Below are 24,008 nucleotides of genomic sequence, written 5' to 3'. Positions count from 1 at the left end.
TTTTCTCTCATTTCTGTTGCATGACTTTTGCACCGCTAAATCCAGTGGGATTACACATAACGGCAGATTTGAGAATCTGCCATTGTTTAATTCAACCTTACTTTTCACCCTTTCAATGAAGCAGAGCTCAAACTTGGATGATTATAGGTGGAGGGGGAACGTTCTGCTGAATTTTCAAATTATTTTTTTCTTATAATGAGTTGATGGTGCCAGACAAGGAATCATTTATAATGTTCTGTTCTGAAATAACAGGAAATCACTCCATTGTGTAGTAACTGTGACCTATGATAAAGGATAAGCCAATTCTTTCAAAATAGTAAGTTATCCGTTTTTATACTTTTTAACAAGCGTCCAGCGAAGAAAACACGGACACACTTTCATTTCCAGTGCTGGTGGCCAACAGCTTATCTGATAGCATGACATCAGTTTGGGGCGTGTGAACCGGATGAGTCATGTGGGGGTGGAGGAGAGTGGACCGGGTCTAAAGTCTAGCCCACCGGGCTGTGCCACGGGTACCCAACAAAAATCCAACGTGTAAAGTTGTGACTGTCTCTGTAGCAACGAGGAAGCTGCAGGGACACGGTCGTGGTAAACACAGCAGCGACAGTACATGGTGTTGTGATGAGGTTTGGAAACACAATGTCATGGCAGGTCCTTTTCACTGCCACGTTTAACCCTCTTATGCACATCGTTTTAGTCACGCTGCCTGGATTTATTTTGATTTTACGGCTGTAGAATTGTCAAAAACACGTTTGATGAGTGAGTTCTTCTGCCCCTTTTTCCAAGGTAACTTTCACTTTCCATATCTGGCAGTTATTCAGCCGTTTAGGAATTACGGTCACAAACGTTCTTCTATGGTGGAAAATGAACCATTTAATGTCCATTAACTTGAGTAGAAATAAATATTTCTATGGATTCGCCTTGTCTTGTTTTTCCCCTATTTTAATGCAGAAATGTCTTGTTTTTGGATATTTTAATGCAGAATTGTTACATGTCACCACTTTAAGAATTCTAAAATCTCTTTCAGCACTTGTATTCTCATAAAGCTCCTCATTTCTTTTTTGAAATTTAAAAATGTGTTATGCATTGAGTTTTTTGACTTTGCATTGACGTCTTTAAAATCTGTGTTTAAAAAAAATCCTTCAATCTTAATGTGTGTATGAAGAGCGCTTTATAAAAACACTGCCTTGCCTTATGTTCCTGACATGGACACAGAGTATACAGTTATTTAAAATCGTTTTAAAATCGATCACGTATAAGTGGATTTATGTATGATAAGTAATGAACAAGGCTGCTAATATAGAACAGCTACAGAGTGGGAGAGAACATGGCTGGATGGATGGATAATTCAAGGGTGCATGCACACACAGATACACACAGATACACACGGTGCATCCCATGTCCTTACCCTGTAAAAGGCGGTGGAGAGGGGCAGCAGTGCAGCGGCCACTGTGAACTCCTCTGAGCTGGAGCAGTCCTGTGGGTCAAACAACAGTGAGGAGTGAGAACAGGGCAGAACGCAGCAGGACACATGTTACACCGCACTGTGAACGCCGTTTCTTTTAATGGAGCCTCGGCAGACGCAGCGCCACACACTGAACCAAGAGGAGAAGCTGCAGACTTTGCTAAGTTACAGTCATGTTTTTACTATATAATGGATCTATTTAAATATGAAGAAGAAGAAGAAGAAAATGAGTGTTAATGTGTGGTGTTAATTAGTACCATAGTGATGCGAGGAAAAGCCTGCGGCGTAAAGATTCTCCAGCAAACATAACTTCCTGTTATATAAACCGTCTCTTGTTAACCGTCCAGGTCCCAAAAAAACAACAAAAAAACCCACTCACTGTTTTCTTCTTCTTCACTTTCGAGGCATATGCTTTCAATAGCCTTATATAATCCTGGCCTTGACATAATTGTCAGAGCGTTGCAGTCTTTACTTTACTGGTAATTTTATGATTTGCATTCCTGACCTAGACTGCAACTGAAGGAAACCATAGGATGTTGCATAAGATCTGGAGCCGTGAAACGCATGGGTCCATCTATGGAACAGCAACACATTAGGGAATAGGTCAAAATATTCTTCTCTTTTATTTGCACACTGAGCTAAAGTGTCTTTGCATTTGAAATACTTTTGAGGTGGAAGAGGCGGAGCTTCCCAGTGCTTTCAAGAGAACACTATTAAGATTATTAGTACATTAAGAGGCTTAAGGCCGGGGACTTAGGGGCTCAAACTTAACTTTTCCTGCAGAGATCACAGAGAGCGATTTAAAGTGAAGAATAAGAGAAAAGAACGTGAGTCGGACCAAGAGGTCCTCCATTCACAGGAAATTGGCACTTATCTCTCGTGAGCTTTTAAGGGATTTATTTTTTGAACCCGGTGAATTAGAATGGCCAGAGGAAACTTGATTTAAGACCAAAACAACAGAACTGACTCATGACCTTCAGCGGGACCTCATGGCCACAAAATGTGCATTTCACCATCACTGAAAAACATGAAATAAAATGTAATGTAATGTTTAATGTTATGAAAAGAAAAAACACTCAAATCTCTGTCCGTTCTGCCACATGCTATCAGAGAGCGAGCGATAGGGAGAAGAATGCTGCACTCCCTGATAGGGGTCTGCGATGTGGGCCTCTATTACCGTCATTCCACGGGAGGAAGAAAAGAAAAAAAAAGGAGGGAGAAAATGCAAAACACAAGTTCCCCAGCCACACATGAAAGCCTGGCCCCCCCATGGACTGAGCAACATAGTTTCTGTTTTATTATTCTCGTCGCCAATGTTTTTCTTCACAGCTATTTAGGCTGCGGTAAAGTGTTCCAGCCTGGAGCGGCACCAAAGCATTGTTTACCGGCGCACTTAACAATGCTGCAGGTCACAGCAGTTCATGAACCGCAGTCACAACAGAACAAGTGGAAATGCACGGGCAATTCGTGGACATACATTCAATTGAGTTTTGTGTGTCATCAGATTATAATAACAGAAACTTAAGCTGGGTTAGGGTTGCTGCTGCCTCGCTGTGTCGTATCATGTGTGAAGTGACATTATCCGGTTTACTTAAGGCCCGTTTTCTATCACCAACAAACCTTTGTAATCTCCTGTAAGCAGACAGAGAGGCTCGGCGACAGCTCAGAAGTTCTGGAGGTCAAACCCCGACAAAGCAAAGTGATAAGAAATGGATTCTACAGCAGTTCTCCTGAATTACAAGTGAAAGAAGTAGAGCAAAGCTGTTTGTTGCCTTCAGCATCGTGTAATGGAACTTGACGAAGAGTATTATTATTGTTTCATTATCAGGATCATTGAGCAGATCCACGCGGTGCAGCAGGGCGCAGGTATAAAAAGACCTTATTTAGATTTCGCCGCGTGTTTGTTTGTGACGACACCCTGCCGTCATCCTTTTATTTACAGTATGTCTGAGTCGTTTCTCCCTCGGTCTTGAAGGTGCAGGAGCTGCTGCGCTGACCGCCGACCCCCCACACACACACACACACACACAGCCAGCAAAAACAAGAAGCTCGAGCATGTGACACAGACGCCACAGGATGTGAACAAACAACAGCTTCCTGAGGGTTTTCGGACATGTTAGCACTTTCCAGGAAAGCACTTTACAGGGAAGCTTACATGCAAAAAAAACCCACACATTTTGGAGGCTGTTACTGTTAATTGCAACCTGAATCACTGACAGTAAGAGGAGAAAGACACGCAGTTGACCTCTGTGCTGTCAAAATAAGCAACAAACAGATTTTCCACCATGACAACATGAAATATGATGAATGCAGATGTTTACCTGGCCATACTGCTGAGCATCCCCGGAAAAAAAGGGCTTGGGAATGACACCCAGCGTTGATTCCCAGTGACCATATTACGTACGGCAATGCATCAGATCAGGGCCATCGAGGCCGACTGAGGCCACGTTCTCAGCAGCAAGAGACCAATTTATGATCTAAATAATGTCACGATTGAAGGAGATGGAGGGTACGGGCTAAATTGGTGGAGTCTTACTAATCCATCAGCTCTAACTTCAGCAGACAGTCTGATTAAGAGCCTGCTGCTTTTCCAGCATTTTCAATTCAATTCAAAAATAATAGATTTGCCCCCAAGGGACAATTTCAAGGCAGGAGAAAGAGGAGAGAGAGAGAACTTGAGCCAACCTTGGCTGAAGTTCCGCATTCTGCTTCCCCGTCTTGGAGAAAAGTAACCGCACTGGCGTGTGTGTGGTGCACCGCGGCTTTTTAGGTCCATTATCACTCAGTATTTCTAATGCTGAGCAGCTAATCGCTCTTCACTTACTCTGCTGGAGTTCAGCTGCTATGAGCTATGAGTTATTGGGTGGTTGGTGCCGCGAACCAAACCCTAAACAGCTAAGAGTTTACAGCCCGCAAATGAACTACTATTTTGTTATCAGTAAAACCAGTATTTCAATTTTACGGCATTTCCTTAATCCCTGATGACAGATTGTGGTGGTTTTATGTCTTAATATAATACATTTCTTTCATATATCAGCTTATATAAACTTCTATGTCCTTCTTTGTAACATGGTCTACTTTTTGAGGGTATAGCGATACATTATGTGCACGTTTTTATGACCCACTATTCCACATCCGACAGTCAAGCTGGGGATCACGCAGCACTTATGGTCTCCATGCCGCTGCAGCCACTTTCTACGGACCTCCCGCCTCATTCCGCTCTCACAGTGAACTGCCATTCAGAGCGTGTTTTTGAGCACCATGATGAGGCCCTCGGCCCTGAGAGCAGAGCACAGAGGGCTCATAATCCTATCTGACAGGAAATGGTTGGGATGCCAGGACACATCCACAGCAGGACTCATTCCCCCACATGGATTGCACAAGGTTTACTTCGACAATGGGGAGCATGCACACTCACACACACACACACACACACGCGCGCGCATACACAAATAAATGTGCAATTAACTCCAAACGCCTTAATGACCGTGCATGATTCATGGCAGACAAACAGAAGAGATAAGTACAGCAGATGTTTCAACTGGAAAAAATGTGTCAATGTCAACTTTTGGATTCCAGAGAATCTATTAACATTGTTTTCTAAATCATGAGACAAAAATGTGAGGAAGGGGAAAAAACAAAATACAAAGAAATATCTGGCACTGTACCACCTGATTGTGATGTTCTGACCTTTGACCTACTGTATGTTTTGGTGTCACTTCCTGTGGTGAGGCTCCACACTGATTGCAACCAGACAACACTGAACTGTCAGTGAGCCTGAAGTTGAAGAAAAATGTTGTAATTTCGTCTCGTAATGATGATGTCACCGCACATCAATGTGTCACGTCAACACATTATTCCAGAAATCCTAATAAAACATTGTGCTGTCATTGTTTAAAAAGAGAAGCGACATTTTTTAAAGAATAGGTCACTTTGGAATTTTGTTGGGCAACAAAGGACAAACACACGCACCCACAACTAGTGGCTGTGGTGTGTTTGCTGTGTTAATATGATTTTAGGGTTTTTTTTATGTGGCAGGGCATTAAAAAGGAAAGGGCAGAAAACAATTTACCATTTATATTACTTTCACAGCTTGTCTAAGGCAAATCCCTCACAACTCAAATGAAACCGAGAAATCGAAGCAATAAACAAGAGCGGAGCTTTCATCTTTAAGTAAGAAAAAGAAATAAACAATGAACAATAAAATCTAAAAACAACAAGATTGTATAAAAGTATAGCGGACAGATGACATTTGCTGCTGCAGTTAACAAACGTGCACTCCACGTCAAGCCTGTCCTCCACGTATGAAATCACTACTGTCTTCACGTGTCCCTGCAAATCAACACATTAGCCTTTTAAAAACTCCCTAAAGACTTTCCCCTCTTATTACAGACGGATCGATATCCAAATAGCAATGTCAGCATTAGCCTCTCTGTGGGTTTAACAGCGTTTTTCAAGATGTGCAAGCAATGACCTGTCGTTTTCTTCTCACAGAAACTGTCGCAAGACAACGCGAGAGACAAGAATTCATATTCATCAGCGCGTTGATGCGTTCCGGGGGGGGAGCTTGCTGTATTATTCATCGTCTCATGTCCAGCTTTAGAACAAAAGAAAAAAACAACCGACTGCGACAAACGCTCACACATCAGGATCTCATTTCAGAACAGACAGACACAACAACAACAACAACAACAACAACAACAACAACAATGACAACAACTCTCAAACCGTTTTGCGGCTTCACATCGATTCAAACTGGAATGCACAAGTCGTGAAGTCGTGATGCAGGGGAGACGGTGGCATTTCAACAGATGCACACCATTGTTTGAACTACTGTCACTCCTCATCTACATCTGCTCCTGGATGTGGAGACGTTCACATAAGATCGCAGCAGGCATCACCCCGCATGTGCGGATACATCTGCACATCAGTATCCCTGTCATGCAGACGTTAAATTGGTCAAAGTCGTAAATCCTGAGCTCGGTTTCGTTCTGAACCGCTGTGTAATCATTAAACATGTCAGATGACCTCCCATGTCCCCGTCGTGGTCAGACTGAGGGATTAAAGTGGATTTTTATTATTTGGGGGGGCGGAAAAAAGAGGAATGAGTGGAATCTTAAGGCACTCCATAAAAGCTGCACTGTGTGAGGACTGTTAAAAATTACTCAAATCCACAGAAAAGGGCTGATTCAAGGCAGTAAAACCTGAGGAACTGCCAATAAAGACCTGGCTTCTCTGACTGACTGAAGCCTCGCTGACTCTTTACGAGCGGCACAGAAACACATGAGACAGTGAGTATAGCAGAGGCATCATGAAGAGACACAAACACTATCTGATGATGAACAATGAGCCACATTGTTGAGGCTGCCAGGCCCCCATTAAAAACACAAACTTGGGAATAAAGGGAAGAATGATAGATAGGAAGGATGTGTTTGTGCTGCGTAGGTTATTTGTAAAACTGCCCCACGAAGATATTGTTTTTCACTTAATCAGAACCAGTTAGAGCTCATAAAAATGGCATCTGCTAAAAATGTGTGCTGAAAATATTAACATATTGAACTCAACTGTACTGTCAACACTGCCATCCGTTTCTAATTTAATGTTTTGGTCAAAATAAATAAAGGATAATAAAATACTTTTGAGTTAAAAAAAAAAAAAAGCAAGAGTAATATTTCCTCTAGCTTTTATATTTAATTCCTATATAGATGAGTTTGGATTTTAAATTCCTATATGGCAAAATTAAACTAAAATAACATAAAATACATTTTAAATATCATGTCGGAATTTTACGACACAAAAAAGAGAATCCAGACATTCAGTTCTCTGTTTTACCTGAAGGGCGCAGTTCATCATACGTATGGTGTAGTCAAACTGCTGGTGGTCCAGTATGGCGCGGTTCTGCTGAACGTGAAGGCTCAGTTCCTCGGTCAGACAGTGACGAGCCGCCTTCCCCTTCAGCGCGCGCAGTGCAGCCGGCAGCGTCTGTGCAGGGCGACAAACGCGGTTCGAGCCAATCAACAATTTGAGAAACACCTTTGCGTGCTGATATTTCCCAACTCTTGGAGAAATCTGGCTCTTATTATATACAACGTTATTTCGCACGCACATGTTCTGCATTATGTAAATTTGTTTGTTTATTATCTCTTCGATCCCAGCAGCTGCTGCATCGATAATCTCCATGCTGCATCGTTCACTGACGCTTGAACTGCTCCGGGCAACGTTCAAAGAATGCATGGTATGGATGTGTATATTACGAGGTCGTCACCGGTTACATAAAAAAACGAGTTTGAACATACTGGACGCATATAAGACAGAATGTTCACTTGTGTCCTCACATACGTGGAGACATAATAATCTTGAGCAGACATGAAAGACGTTATTACTGAGTTAACAATACAACAGCATAGATGCCGAGTGGTTTGGAACCATTTCTCTGCCCGCGCATCATCTGGGAGGTATTAGGATGTTAAAGGTAAGGAGGGAGCCGCTGCTGGAGTGCTGTCACACAAAGCACAGATGCCTCTACTTCACAGGCTCATTTAGGGGGTTGATTAGTTCCACTGATGAAAGACACTGCGTATTTACCTTTTCAGTCTCCAGGGTCTTGTTGTCAAAGATAAAGGAGATGCAGCTTCGCACGACCTCGAGCCTGCGAGCGCTGTTGAACACAGACCCGCTCTTACCCATGATAGATACTGGAATTCAAGAAAACAAGAAAGGCATTGCTGCGGGTTAAATCAGACAACTAAACCATTTATCTAGCATTATTAGAGGCCATTCATCTTTGCACACACAAAATATGCTATTTTTAGTGTGGATGGGCGTCAGCAGGATAAAGTACAAGTATCTTACCAGAAAATGACTGTGGTAGAAGTTAAAGTCACCTTTTAGAATATTACTTGAGTAAAAGTCTTAAAGTACCTGACATTTACTGTAATTAAGTATCAAAAATCATTATCTGATATAGTATTAGAAGTAAAAATCAAAGTATTTGAACATTTATTGTGGCTTCTTAGGTAGGTACAGGCAAACAACTTCAACTTTTATTTTGTAGTAACGAAGATGGTTAAGGGAAATGTATCGGCGTAAAAGTACAGATATGTGAACATTCTACTTAAGTACAGTAACAAAGTATTTGTACAACGTGTGGTACACAAAAATCGCCATGTGCAAGTGTTGCCTGTTTTTCTGTCCGATACTCGAGGACAAAGAAGAAGGTCAAGAAGACGAGGCTGCACAGAGTTTCTCTTCGTTTAATGTGTTAAGTCCTTCAGTGAGGCTGTTCCCAGATGTTATTTTTTCCACGTATGTACAGACACATCATTTCCATGTCGCAGTATGTCTTGTACGAGGCGATTTACGTTTTAATTTGGTCTTACCGACAGGAGGCCCGGCAGGTACGACACATTTCCTCTCAGGTCGCACAGAAGGCGGCGCGCTGCTGTGTTTGGCCACGCCGTCCTGCAGCATCTTCTCCACCTTGTCAGCCTCCAGCAGAGGGAACGGGACCTGGTGCACGCGCAGGTGGGATCCCTCTGATGGCCGAGGCACTTTCTGGAATGCCATATGGGGGTTGGGATTCTCCTGCATCACATGCACAAAGGAAACACCATGTGATGATACGTAACACAGTGGTACATGCAGTGTATATGAAGCAAAAACACATGGAGAGCATGTTGAAAAGAGGACATATGTGGTAAAAACGGTGCATGAGGACTCACATTTCTGTAGAGCTGCTCAGAGAGTTCCCTGATGTGCTTCTGCAGTTTGGTGGGGGTGACCTCTTCGTCCCTAAAGTAGTCAATGTCCAAGGCCACCAGCTAAAAAACATACAATGTACAAAACAAAGGACAAAAAACAAACAAACGTGTGTGAGATGGGTTTTTCTGATGAGAAGCAAACGGTCAGCGCTTAGTGTGAGGATCCTGAAACCAAGACGTGCACCGTGAACAATATGTTCTTTCCTTCCTTAAGTGTAAATAATGAAATTATAACTATGAAATAGACAAATCATTACATTTCTATGCTTGATTCACTGTGGTCATGCACTTTACCCATTCCCGCTACAACGTAAACGTCAGAGTGAGTAAGAGAACATTCAGTACTTGGTAGTTCGTCAGTCTGTTGTGTATTTTGCTTTTTCATTTTATTGTGTATTTGTCACAAGTGGATCACGACTTACTCACTGCAGTTTGTGAGAGGATGACAATGCCCGTGTTCAACAAACTGGATATTGTGTTCTTATTTTCTCGCTTGGTCCATAAAATGTCAGAAAATGATGAAAAATGTCAATCAGTGTTTGTCAAACCAAAATAGTTCAGTTTGAGTGATTTCTTTGCAAAGAATCCATAAAATATTCACATTTAAGAAGCTGAAACAATCAGAAATCTTGTCTTAATAAGGAAAAAAGCTTCAAACTGATACATTGATTATTAAAATAGTTGACAATTTAGTGATTCAAGTAATTGTTTCAGCTCTACAAAATAGTATTATAAGTATTTATTTAGTACATTTAAGAATCAACACACCTTGCTCTGTTTGCCCATATAAATGTATATAATATAACTTAAATATCATCAATATGGATGATAACCCCAACATATAAGCTGAACAGTGATATTTTGCATTACACAATGATTTCTTTATCTCTTGAATCCCAGTTTGCACGTGGTAAAGTTCAGTTTTGAACGCAGCACTGTACCGTACCTCGTCAAAGAGATCACAGGCTCTGTAAGGCGGACCTCTCTCTGAGACGAAGCCAGCGAACGCCATGCCATCCAAAACCTTGGTGAGGAAGTCGTTCTCGATGAGGCCTCGCTGGCCCAGGAAGGCAGTCTGCAAAACGTCACAATTACAATCTAGTTCATATGTACTCATACATACATTTATGTGTATACTGTACATATATAAATGTATATACATTTATATGTCGTCATATATATATATATCTATATATATAAATATATCTATATATATAAATATATCTATATATATATATATATATACATAGATACATATATATATATATATATATATATATATATATACACACATATATATGTATATACTGTACACGGAAAACAAGCATCACGTTTCAAGCCATTTTTAGAATAAAATCTGCAAAAAACATCTTTGCAGTAGGGAGATTGGCCTATTTTATTGTTGGACTTAGCAGCACGTATAAAAGAGGAAATAAATCTAGTTATAAATGACTACATGCAAATGAATTTGATTTACGTTACACATAATTATTTGTGCTTGCGGGTAGAAGAGATAAAACTCGGTCCACACACGCCAGCCGAGCGAGCCGAGTGTTTGTTTATAATGTGATCCATGTGGGGTACTTTGAGAATGATGTGTTTGGGGGGGGTTACCACGGCGACAGTGCAGACATGAAACAAACACAAAATTCCGACACAAAACAAAAAAATGTAAACCTAATATGTCTCATATGGCTCTGCGCCGGACTTAGTGGACTGTGTCCGAAGCTTTGGATAAACAGAGGGATAACATCACGCAGCAGTCACGGAGCCACTGCGACAACACAAACACACAATCTATACACAACTGACAGGTTTATCCGTCAGGTACTCGCATCTACGTCCACAATAACTGCTCGACGAAAACATTCTTAAGAGATCTTGAAGACAATGTGTTTGCTGAAGAGGAGCGGCTTAGAGTTTAAACTCCGGTCACGTTGTGGAGAGAATGGAGAATTTTTATTTTGTTTTTGGGATTAAATGATGTCCTTATCTTACCTTGTGAAAATGAATAACAGGTTCAGAATGGATGCGAATGAGCTGCAGGCAAGACCTGTAGCCCTGGAAGAGTTGTGCAAACAACCTGAGAAAGACGGCCCTCACCTCCTTATCCTGGAATACACACACACACACACATTAAATACATGAGTCGTCAGAATGCTATGCCACAATTGCACAAATGCCATTTATCTTGAGAGTAATACGTTACAATCATTAACTTTCTCCAACTTTTTTAGTGATAAGACACTGGTTTTTGTGGAAGGTTAATGTGTTCTCCTCATGTGGGAGGACGATGATGAGGAAGAGGAGGTGCGTTACAGTAATGATACTTACCAACAACTTGAGGTTGGAGGGAGCAGTGCGAGGAGGAGGGAATGCATTATCTGCTATCTCCAGATCAGGGTGCAAAACCTTAAGAAATGAAAATGATTCCAGTATTTTATTATGTCACAGAACTGCTACAGCAGCATAAGTCGATGACGTTCCTTGTGAATGATGAGTGAACAGATCATTGAGCGTGTTAAAATAAACTTGTAAAGCCAGAACATTACCTTTTTATGAGCCGTCGATGCACTTATGTGCTTAATAATGCATTTGTCTCAGTGAATGATTGTACAAATGCAGAACAAGGACACACTATCTGGAAATCAAATCCTTTGTGCCTCGCTCACGTCAAATGTGTGTGTGTGCGTGTGTGTTTGTGGTTACCAGGGACAGGGACGTCTGCGTCTGGTGTAACAGAGGTTCAGGGAGCAGGGACAAGTGGATGCACTCGGGAATCTTGATTGTTCCTCCGTCTAAGTCGGCGATAATGACGTCCAACTGGTGAACACATAAAAAAAAAAAAAACTACATTAACATTTAATATTAAACAAGTTAAAATTAACACATCACCGATGTTAGCCAAGGCTAATTTGCAATCTCTGTCCCTGGTTAGGTTTTTCCTACCGTACAATTACCAAAAATACATAAATAAATCCATACACCAGTAAAACATTTACATATATACATCATAAAAATATCAACGCACATGTACATACAGTATATAAGTCTATAATCCACAGTCAGTGATCACAAATTTGGTTTTTCACCTTTCCATTAAACATTTTCCGGGTCAGTAAGTGTTTTCATTTCTGTTGGTAGGACATTCCAAAGATGACTGACCAAAGGTGGTTCTGTGCTGACCCCTGGGTGTGTGTTTTTGTGACGTATGGACTGTTCACACGTTTAAAACTGTCAAAACTGAGCAAAAACTCATCAGAAATCAGCAAATCTTAAAATGTCATGATTCGTCATTTCAAACTAAACACGTAAATATTCCAATATTTTGACGATACGCGCCTGGTGTTTAGTACAATTTCTAATCTTTAAGTTCTGAACATGACGCTGGATGCATGTGGCACATCTAAACTCACCAGATCTTGGATCTCATCCTGAAACATGGAGTGAACTCCAATGATGAAGGGAGTGGGTGAGCTCAGGACCTCCAGCAGCCGTGAGGGTAGAATAGGGATGTACGGGTAACTGAACACATGGGGAAGTGGACAATGGATACAGAGAATTATGTTCAGCTGAGCTCGGAACACCGAGGAGTGACAATCACTGAATGTGTGGGCGACTCAGAGTCTAAAAATGGACTTCCCTGTTGGGAACTGGAGGATTTCAATATTCTATTATGAAATTGAAACTCAGATGAGACGAGTGAAATCGCATGAAGCAACAGAGAAAGCAGAAATATTCTTATATGTTGTAATACATCACTTGCAAGTTTTGTACATTTGACGTCGTCATCATCTTTAAATTCTAGCAAATACACCAGTGTGACACAAACACGATGACTAATAATGAAATAAAGAAACTAATGCGACATAATAGTAATAAAATGTTCTTTATTGTTCTTTATAAGTAAAGGAGGTTGCTCTTAAATCATAGGTTGAATTACTGAAGCCTCCATGGACCAAACAGTAAAAATTAAAAATTGAGTAAAGCAGATGAGTAAATGACTGTTTAATGCATTCATTTCTTTTTGTTTATTATTTAAGTATATATTTTTTCACCAGTTGATGAATAAAATGGATATTTTTCGCTGAAGGAAACGTTCCCGTAAAGTTACGTTAAATAAACTGTGATATACCTACAGTAATTGCCAAAGTTAATTATCAGTCAGATCATTCTTGGAGGACTTAAGTGTCCTGCTACAGAGGTGAAACACACACACACACACACACACACACACACACACACACAGACCCTCACCTGTATTTGAGAGGGAACATGAGGGCTTCGAGGGCGCGGCACGCCTCCCCGAGCCTCTGGTAACTGGTGGAGTGAAACAAAACCTTGTGTTCGGTCAGCACTGCACAAAAAAGGCTGAGGACATTTTGGATTCCTGGAATGAGAAAACAAAAAAAGAGAATGAAATTAATGAGTTGGAATGCAGCTGTCACATTGTTCCAGGTCATTCATCATTCACAGCTATTTGTGGAGGAATTTTCAAACCTCGAGCACAGATTAGAACATGCGATGACCATTTGGGGTTTTTTGTAATCGCTTCGTGACTGATTACAGTCATTTATATATCCTGTAGGGTTTTTTTGTAATTACGGCCGCACAGAAATCTTCATATAAAAGGTTGCAGAGCTTCTTTCAGACTGGACGGACACTTCTTGGTACTGGTGTTGTAGAAAAGTTCCCAATTGGACTTAATTGGACACAAAATTCCATAAAGGAACATCACACAGTCTGCAAAGCTGCAGCCTCACATGATTTTTTATTAATTAATGCAGATACAAAATACAAAATCTCACTCTCTTGGAGTGGAACCCTTAAGGTAACACTTTATATTAAGGAACACTTATTCACCATCGGTGCTTACTAACATATATACGTAGCATAAGTGCAGGGTTAATGGTGAATATGTGTTCCCTAATATAAAGTGTTACCTACATTTTTAGTTGCCAGAGGTTCATTCGAATATAAATAAGCTGATAAATGCACGATGTTCATTATTATTTGCTGCTGCCTCACAAGGATAAACAGTTCATGTTCTGAACACTGAATATAAACCCATGCAGACTCATCCCTGAAAAACAAAAATATTACACACTCACATACGAGTATAAATAATATTTCAAATACTGACGTGACAAAAGGGAAGAATTCTAAGTTTACAGTTCCTGTTGTTGTTTCCTATCAAGCAACCGCCAGACCAATTCATCACACGTTGGAGTGATAAGCAGAGAGGAACCCTGGCAGACGCATCCGCACCACTGGGGGCGCTGGGTCTGGATGTTTGCCTGTCTGAGTGGATCAACAGGAAACACGGGCCTCAACAAATGATGAGTTTTGAAGAAAATCAGATCGCCTTGGACACCTGATCACATGACAGGTTGCAGAATTACACCTCAGGTTCAGGTGTTCACTTATCTCGTGGGAACAGCGGGGCATTTCCTAAAGCCCTAAATAAAAGCCACCAGCCTCCTGACAACAGAAGAGACAAAAGCAACAAACAACAAACAGCAGCGCAGCAGTTGATGGCCAGCTCTATCTCGAACCGTGGAATGTACTTCCTGTCTGGTGTGACATGTTTAACACACATTCCTCTGAGGTGACTGTGCTGACCTGGTGCACACAGAGCGACGTGCCGACCTGCCTGCCTACACGGCTACTGCTCGCTCCATATATGGATGTAAAGATGACCTAATGCATGGAAAGGCTGCACGTGTTCTCCGTGATCAGCTGACTTGTGACATTTACTTCCACGTCAGGATGCGGAGAATTCAGACAAATCCTTATCTCTGTGTGTGTGTGTGTGTGCGCCCGTGTCAGTCATTTTCACTCTGAATGCCTTGAGAGTCTGATACTGTTGTTCTGCAACATTCAAAAACAATCTGTTAATCTGGTCATTTGGATATGACACTTCACTGCAGCTAATACTCTTTATTACTATGGTATGTGTCAGGCTGCAAATTGAGATTTGTATTAAAGTGCTGAAGCAGCAGCTCAGAGCTTTACACTCGTTATTCAGTGCTACTCTCATAATGTCATGTCGTGGTTAATGGAAACCAGCTTCTGAAATGTGTCAAGATTGTTATGCTTCATGTATCCAGAACGGCTATGAATGATTGATTTTGCCTGAATGAAACCTTGAAAAACACACTCTGTTTTCAAGCACATTGTCCTCATCAAACGTGCGCCAACTTTCCATTACAAATCATATTTCATTTCACGTCAATATTAAAATTCACTCTTGACTGTCAGCAAGTAAAAAAAAATTCATATTTTTCTTCTTTTACCTCCCTTTTTTTGTACATAATATTTTCTAGAGACAATTGTATCACTGTTAATACTTGTACTTATATACATTAGCTTGTTATCTGAGCATTAGTTTGTTATCTGAGCATTAGCTTGTTATGTGAGCATTAGCTTGTTATGTGAGCATTAGCTTGTTATCTGAGCATTAGCCTGTTATCTGAGCATTAGTTTGTCACCTGAGCATTAATAATAGCCTGCTATCTGAGCATTAGCCTGTTATCTGAGCATTAGCTTGTTATGTGAGCATTAGCTTGTTATCCGAGCATTAGCTTGTTATCTGATCATTAGCTTGTTATGTGAACATTAGCTTGTTATGTGAGCATTAGTTTGTTTTCTGAGCATTAGCCTGTTATCTAAGCATTAGCTTGTTATCTGAGCATTAGCCTGTTATCTGATCATTAGCTTATTATCTGAGCAACATAAAAAGTAATAATTCATGCAGATCTATAATTTCAAGATGCCGAGTCATGGTTGAATGACTCAACGTACAATTATAAGTCACAGATTAATCACAGATTAGCATGTTGTATTGCTAACAAAGCACATATTGACTGTACAAATTCACTCTCTACACAGTATACACTGTGCATACAACAAACCATTAACGATACATTTATCCACCTACTAATAAATATTGTCACTCAAATCCTAAAAAGTGATTATTAGTCAGACACGATTCGAGTGCATGGACCCACCTAGCTGCTGAAAGAGCAGAGCAACACTCTTGCCTGTGACAGGCAATGTGTCGTTCAGAGGCGTCTGGATGAGTTGTCGGTCTCCTGCTCCCAGGCTAAACAGCTTCTGTAAAGTGGGGAGGGGGGAAAATGCAGAACAGTTCAGAGAATGGTCAAGGAAAAATGTTTGTGCCCAACGTGTCTATAGGGTCAAGCAGCTACTGCCACCGGCACTCAGTCATCCAGATTTACAGCCTAACGTACTGGGGTTGTCTCATTTAAACAAGACACACACTGTTCAGTGCTGCAGACGCTGCAGCTGCACGGCTGAATGTTTGATTCTCACTGAGCAAAACCTCAAATGCGTACAAACACAAGGCCACAGCTACAGAAACCTCACAGTATCTGTGACTGAAATGTGCCTTTACCAATAATCATAATCATTTAAACACACAGTATGTACTTTCTGCCACTAGGGGTCTCTCTCTGTCCCAATCAAAACAATAACAAAGACCTGTTTGATCATGAGCTTTGGCTCACTTCCTGATTAAGTTACTGATCCTCTTTGTCTTTTTCCCAAAGTTGCACACGCTTTGTTTTAAAGTATGACACTGACAGATTCCCCTCCCTCAGTGAAGAGCATGATCCGACGCCTCGCTACAGCTGGTGAATCTGTCACGTGTGTCACAAACACAACATTTCCTGTTCCTGTTTCAGAGTAAAAGCACTCCAGTGTTGTATTGACTACAGAGGATTTTGAACGTTAATGTATGGATTAAACAGTACACTACTTATAAATATATAACATTAGTGTGATCATTTTTAGATATTTAAATGGAGAAAATGCTGCATACTTTATCTTCAGTAATACAATACAACAACTGTGCTTTGAATTGTAATGTGTGATAAGGAACGAGCTGAGGCAGATACATGTGATACATGTGTTTCCATATAAAATATCAAAGATTTAATTCACTGTCAACTGCTTAATCCTCCACATGAGGGTCACAACTGACAAACAACCATTCACTATTAGGTCCAATAATTGGACACTCTAAATGGCAACAGTGCTAGCCACTCCTCCCCTGTGTGGCCCAATTTGAGGATTTGATCATTTAATTTTATGATCATTTTAATTGGCACCTTCATTACATTGGCCCACTTATATTATAATAATATTAATAATATTCCTCCCCTGTAACAGCAATAAACTCACAGCAACTTTCCCACACATTTCTGGAGACACATTCTACCGTCCACTGTCCAGTTCATTGCATAACTAGCGGTAACTTTGACACTTGTCCACTAAACTGCACGCTGCAAAAATTATATTCTGAAGTAATGAGGGAAATTGAATGCACTGACACTGTGAATCCATCCCTCTAAGTTGCCATAAACACAGGTTTAAGAGCTGAGCTGTCACTCTCAGGTCAGGTATTTTGCTCCGAGCAACACAATGGAAAAAATGACAAGTATGTATTAGAAATGACTGCCTGAGGCTGGACAACAATCTCTGGCATCATCTGAACTTGACACTTGTAAATTGGCCACATGACACCTTATAAATCACTTCAGTGGCTGCACCATAGCCTCAGTCAGCCCTGGTCTGGTCTGGTCTGGATCTGAAGCCCACTGTGGGGAACAGGCTGGTAGCAGAGCAGTGACATGTTTTGCAGACTAAGGTGCTTTGGGGCTGAGCTCTTAGGTAAAACTCACCTGGGATCCACCAGCAACGGGAACCTGGAATGTGAAGAGATTGGCCACCAGACACTCCAAAGGGTAACAGAGGCTGTCGATGTACACGGTGTAGACCAAACCCAAGCAACCCTGGAAGGACATGGAGAGATACAGAGGATAACTCTTAATAAGAGATTGATTGATGTTGCAATTTAGGTTTCTGCTCTAATTTCATTTTTTTGTGATTTCTTTATTCTATTAGCACCCAGTGGTAGAGGAAAAACTTGCAAATGAAGACAAAAGTACAACATTAGGTGTTAAAAAGTAAAAGTAAGGAATATAAATATATAATATATATATATAAATATGTAAAATAATGTAAAAAAGATTGCCTTTGAAACTTAGGATGAAATTTGGCTAAATAAGGACATAAGGAAATTTAGTTGGTACACCCTCAGCGACAAAGCACATATTAAAAACTGAAAACATAAAATACAAAAACATGGACACAACCTCTATGTGTTTCTTTAAAAACAAGTAAATGCCTTGCTCTCCTCGAAGGAGGTGCGGTCACATGTTACTCGCCCTGCACTCACTGGATTATTGAAACAATTAAACAGGGTTAACCTAGGGGTAGGGTTATTCTAATGGTAACGGTAACTCTAACCCTAACAATGAAACTATTTCACTGTTGATATAAAAGCAAGGCCAACATGTAACGTAATGCATTGCAGAAGTGCAACGTAATAAAAAGTAAAGATATGGTTCATATACTGTACAGTAGTGAAAAATAATCTACCTCAGTAAGCACACAAACATTTTACTTTAAGGGGAATGCAGGGATTGTTAACCTGGGCCCTGTAACGGCTATAATACCAATAAATGACTCACACTCTGTCAATCTAACAATATTACCGAGGCCCTTAGTTGGAGTTAAAAACTCACCTTTTGCTCACAAAAACATTATCATATCATGGAAAGATGAGAGGAATGCATTACTTACATTGTGTAAGCATGCAGTGCTCCCTCTGAGATAGAAAAATATTTTTAATCAAGATTTAATCAAATCTTCTTTTATTACCCGGAATATTTCAGGATAATCCAGCCTGGACACAAGAATGAGACTTTTGGGTGCAAACACTTGAGCTGGCTGGATCAGGCCGTCCTCCTCTGCCTCCTCATCTTCGTCTCCATCAGCCTCGATGCTCTTTGATCCCTGAAATAATCACAAAACAGAGACAAAACAATTTCAGCTGAAGAGTTCATCAACGAGCCGTGGACTGTGGACCTTCATCGTGTCTCGCAGAGAACGCCGGCAGCCCTCAGCTCGTGGTTTAGCTTCTGAATACGACGCGCGTCAAACCCATCACGCCGTCCTGTGCAGGTTTAACGTGTTCAACAGTTGTTTATTTGTACATTTTCCAGGAATAAAAATCCCTGATCCGATCCAACAAAGAGAGTTTTCCGTGACGATGCACCGTATGACTGAGTGATTCATGTGGCAACTTAGATAACCATTCAGTTATCTAAGAGACTTGAATGGAGAAGTTGTTGAAATTCAGTCGTATTAACATGAAAGTGCCGACTTTAAACTCTCGCATGAGGCGACGTCATAGATCTTAATCAAAAATCGGAGGAATTCCTCCTTCGTCTCCCGAGAGAGGAGACACATTCGCGAAAAGTTTGGACTATTAATTATCTCTTATCCAAATCTGTCATATCTCAGCACAGTTTGGAGCCTTTGACTGCACACAACAGATGTAATGATATCGCAATAAGGCGAATAAAAGGTCTCCCTCGGAAGAAACAAAGACGACACGCGAGCATTTGCTCAGCGAAGAGTTGGACAGGTCGTCTTCCCCTCTCACGGTCACAGAAAATGTTCCCGTGGTCACACAACCAAAGATGGCTATCAACTGCACAACGTCTCTTTTTATTATGGCAACATATAGAAGCCACTGAAACAATATTGTATATATAAGGGCACAAGATAAAGATGACAATAATCCATAATAAAATATCACCAGAAACTAGGGCTGAACGATTTGAAATTGCAATTTCTTTAAAACAAACTTCAGGTCAATATAAAAGATTTATGTAATAGATTTAAAACATAATACATGTTTTAATTGAGCAATATCACAAAAGAGGGAGTTCTGTGGTGACAGCTGAAGATTTCACAGCCAGCTACAACAGATGATGATTGTTTTTTTTTTTTGTTTTGAACTTATTGTTCTCCGCCAAAACCAATATTATCACGACTGGACCGACTTGATTGTTGCCTAGCAGCACAAACAGCAAGCGCACTCCTGCACGTTAGTTTACTTTACACTTTACAGCAGGTCGCTTTGATTCATGTCACTTCATGCTCTCATTGGATGAGCTTTCACATCTGCAATATCAGACCCATTTTTCATTTAGGCTGTTATAAATCATCCCGCTCTGTGTGTGTTTACTTCACCTCCCTCCCTCACTCACTCCCTCACTCGCTCCCTCACCTCAAACCCTACATTAGGCACTTTCTGTAATGGCCGTGGCTCTGAGGCTGTGGTTGGTGTAAGACGTGTGTGCGTGTGCGTGTCCGTGCACATCCTGTGCAACATTAGGGAAAGCGGTTTCACTCCCAGGGGAACGGTGGTTTACTAGAAACTGTCCATCATGACTTCCTGTCAGGGCTGCAGACAGACAGCTTTCGCGCTCCATCAGTGGAAATTTACTTGGGAATTTTCCTCAACCTTCGACTTTAAACATCAACTTTTCTACTGTATGTTCTGACACAAGGACGAGAACATAAAATATGAGCCGACATAAACAAAGCCTTCTAATGCCAATTTTGTCTCGTCTTTGGGATTTCCATTCAGAAATTGTAACAGAATTAACTACATGTGTCGTGAACAGTGAACAAGTGATTTTTGACATTAAATCTTTTACTCACCTCCACATCAACGAGCTCGTAAAAAGCAGCAATCTGGTTCTGATTGTCTCTACGGCTGAATCCCTGAGCTCTATCAGACACACCAGCCTCTCAGCACTCATTCCTGACTCAAGCCCTTATCAAAATCTGGTATATTTCTACAGGCAGTGAAAACATGCCACACGTGCTTCAGTATCTCAATAAACACAGGATCAAACTATCCCATTCAGATGAAGGTCACATCGCATTCATTATTTTTAGGATTTGGTTGAATTATTAGACAAAATACATTCCTGTGCCGCCTGTCTGGACTCACATAACCATTAAAACACCCTCACGTTTCAGGAGGATCCCCGCAGCCAGAAACTGCACCCGGGGAGGCGTGTTTCTTTTGTGGAGGAACGTGACGCCCGAGTGAGACCAAATATAGCCTCAACTCGCGCTGAACGCAAGACTGAAGGAGTCTGGTGATGCTGGGATTGATCGTTCCATCAACTCTTACACGATACGACTTTATGAGGTTCATCTCGTCTGCATGATGGTGCAGCGTATAATATAAACCCTCTTCCTCTGTGCATGGAGTTTGCATGTTCTCCCCCCGTGTGCGCGGGTTTTCTCCTGGTTCTCCGGCTTTCTCCCAAAGTCCAAAAAACATGTGATATGGGGACTAGGGTTAATTGGACACTCTAAATCAGGCATGTCAAACATGCGGCCCGCGGGCCAGAACCGGCCCACAGGAGGAATTAATGAAAATGTCACATTACGTCACATAATAATAATGTGAAATACTATAGTTTTCATTTCCGGATACCTGCGACTAAATGTTTGATGCATTTGTAGATTCCACTGTGATCTTGTGTGATTTCAGGTTGTTCAAAAAGAAACTTCTTGTTGTTTATAGGTTATGATGCTATTATTTTAGTGGCCCCTGAACTAAAATGAGTTCGACACTGCTGCTTTAAATTGACTGTAGGTGTGAGAGTGGGTGTTTTTTTCACTTAATGTGGCCCTGTGATGGACTGACCCCGCCTATCGCCCTGTGTGTCAGCTGAGATTGGCACACAGCACCCCCTGCGATGGATGGATGGATGGATTTGATTGTTGGCTTGTGTCCCTGTCAGTCTTCATCAGATCTGCCAGCCTGTGGGTGCACAGTGCAGATATTACTGGCCTCATGATACAGAACCCAACTCGACACCCGGCACGTGGAATATGCACAAAAAAAGAGACGACAAAAGCCGGGTAAACGTCAAAAGTGATGCTGAAGTTGCTCTTTTTCTGCTGAATCGGTAAATATGACATATGTGTGTGTGGGGGTAACACTCTCTTACAGACAAACATCAAAGAAATAACCTCTTGGCAAAAAGAGAAAAATCATAAAGAAGCATTTTCAGCCCTAGTTACTGCACAAAGACAGACCATGAAGATTATTGCCAGGCCCTCGCATCCAAAGACATGGAACCACATCTTCCCCGCAGTTTTTGTTTTTGTGAAGCGGAGGACACTGCAATCACATTGCTTCGGACAACTTTGCAGTGAGATAAATGCCGACCGTGACCGTGACCATTTCCTCCTGCCATCAAAACATGTTTTCGGGTAACGCTCCCGTCAGTGCCCCTGACTGCGGCACTCATATTCAAGCTGGAGGCAAACGGTCCTAGTTCTGAGACGGTTTCCAGCAGAGGTGTGACGGCTCTGCTGCAGAAAGATTTTTATATATCGGGTATTTAAGCTACACAGATCGATATCAAAGTTAATGAGAGAAGAAAAACCTTTCTGGCTCCTTGGAGAGCAAATGGCAGTAAGCATATAGTTCACTGGTGTCAGGATTATGAGGGAAAACCTTTATCCTTCGTAAGTGATTCCTGGCTCCAAATCGTTTGACAACCCCTGCTCTAGATTCCGCTATTGTGCCGTTTCCTTGGCAACGTGACTCCCTGAAATTGGTGGGGCAGAGTTTCTTAAGAGCCAATGATGGGAGATGTGCATGTTTGATGTTGCTGAGTTTTGAGAATTGTTTACTTCGCCAAACAAGTGGGATATTTTTGGTTACTTAGTCCCTTTGATGTTGCAATTTCCCCTAATGCTTCATGCATCCAATAATGCTTTTAAACCGCCGTGAAAAAAAATGTGCCAAGTGGTTTAAACCGATCTTCACATAATTATGGCCTGATTCACACTGATGATAAAGGGAAGAGACGAGGATGCATCACTACACTGGTGATTCGTCACATTCCACCAAAGTGACTCTCACAGTGACTGAAGGCTGACAAATATGTGCTGATAGAATGACTGGATTTTGAAATAAACACAAAAACATTTTGCCGTTCTGAAAGGAATGTGACTGACGTGACGACTGCCTTCCACATGTGAAGCGATGTGAGGTCACGGCGGGGCAAGGCCTCCAACAAAGTCCAACACAATGAAACAATTAGCCTGGTATTCTGTGGGCTTTTGGCAGCACGACATATTAATGAGGTCATTCACAAGTACAAAAAAACCATCATTTCACAAGAGATCAAGACCAGCGCTACACAATCGACCTCAACCTTCAGTCAAATGAACGGCGCTGGTGGTGGAGCAAAGGTCCGTCCTCTCTTCTATAACAACAAACCTCTGCCAACTGTCTGTCATTCTGGAGGATGTCATGCATGCAACAGGCATTCCTAAAAGTCAAAGAGGTGCCAACAACAAAAACAACGAGTCGAAAACGAAAAACAGAGACGGAGATTTATCACATCAGCCAACTGAGATTATGCAAAATGGCCCAGAAGAGTCATGAGAGTGACACGTGACGATGACTTCGCCCCCTCCGGCGCAGAATCCTCCAAACTGAGAGCGATCACTGTGATAATCTTATACGGGGATTAGACGGAGGACCAGATGCTCACCATTCTGTCACAGTTTAGATACAAACACTACAGTCCTGCTCACTTTCTCTTTCCATCACACGACATAATAACTCATCTCTGTCTGACAGATAGAACTCAGGACACTCTGCACTTCAACCCCCTTTAAATCCCAGTTCTACTACTGTTCGGCAGCCTCGCAGCTGGAGTCTGCTCTTCGTCTTTTTCTTCTTCATCTTCTCGACTTCATTTCCTCACCAGGAAGCAAAGCCTCTTTTTGCATCCAGGGAAGATGCATTTGTGCTCCTGTCTTTCTGATGGAAAGATCAAGTTATTTTAGAGCCGCAACTAACG

General features: G+C 41.4%; 1 protein-coding gene across 2 annotated transcripts in view; it reads right to left on the bottom strand.

Annotated features, from left to right (window-relative positions):
- sbf2 (SET binding factor 2) overlaps window positions 1–24,008 on the bottom strand; it is a 94,758-nt gene that overhangs the window by 36,556 nt on the left and 34,194 nt on the right. For both annotated transcript variants that reach the window (XM_044029744.1, XM_044029745.1), the window contains exons 4-17: window positions 18,973–19,107; window positions 17,931–18,041; window positions 16,236–16,341; window positions 13,483–13,615; window positions 12,642–12,750; window positions 11,935–12,048; window positions 11,560–11,637; window positions 11,224–11,337; window positions 10,172–10,300; window positions 9,187–9,285; window positions 8,845–9,049; window positions 8,051–8,160; window positions 7,298–7,447; window positions 1,409–1,477 (exon numbers count right to left, since the gene is read on the bottom strand). In XM_044029744.1, the coding sequence (XP_043885679.1) occupies window positions 1,409–1,477; window positions 7,298–7,447; window positions 8,051–8,160; window positions 8,845–9,049; window positions 9,187–9,285; window positions 10,172–10,300; window positions 11,224–11,337; window positions 11,560–11,637; window positions 11,935–12,048; window positions 12,642–12,750; window positions 13,483–13,615; window positions 16,236–16,341; window positions 17,931–18,041; window positions 18,973–19,107 (1,662 nt within the window). The remainder of the gene's footprint in view (window positions 1–1,408; window positions 1,478–7,297; window positions 7,448–8,050; window positions 8,161–8,844; window positions 9,050–9,186; window positions 9,286–10,171; window positions 10,301–11,223; window positions 11,338–11,559; window positions 11,638–11,934; window positions 12,049–12,641; window positions 12,751–13,482; window positions 13,616–16,235; window positions 16,342–17,930; window positions 18,042–18,972; window positions 19,108–24,008) is intronic.

This window comes from Solea senegalensis, linkage group LG7 (genome assembly GCF_019176455.1).
Source record: "Solea senegalensis isolate Sse05_10M linkage group LG7, IFAPA_SoseM_1, whole genome shotgun sequence".
Classification (NCBI taxonomy): domain Eukaryota; kingdom Metazoa; phylum Chordata; class Actinopteri; order Pleuronectiformes; family Soleidae; genus Solea; species Solea senegalensis.
This window is presented reverse-complemented; position numbering and strand designations above follow the sequence as displayed.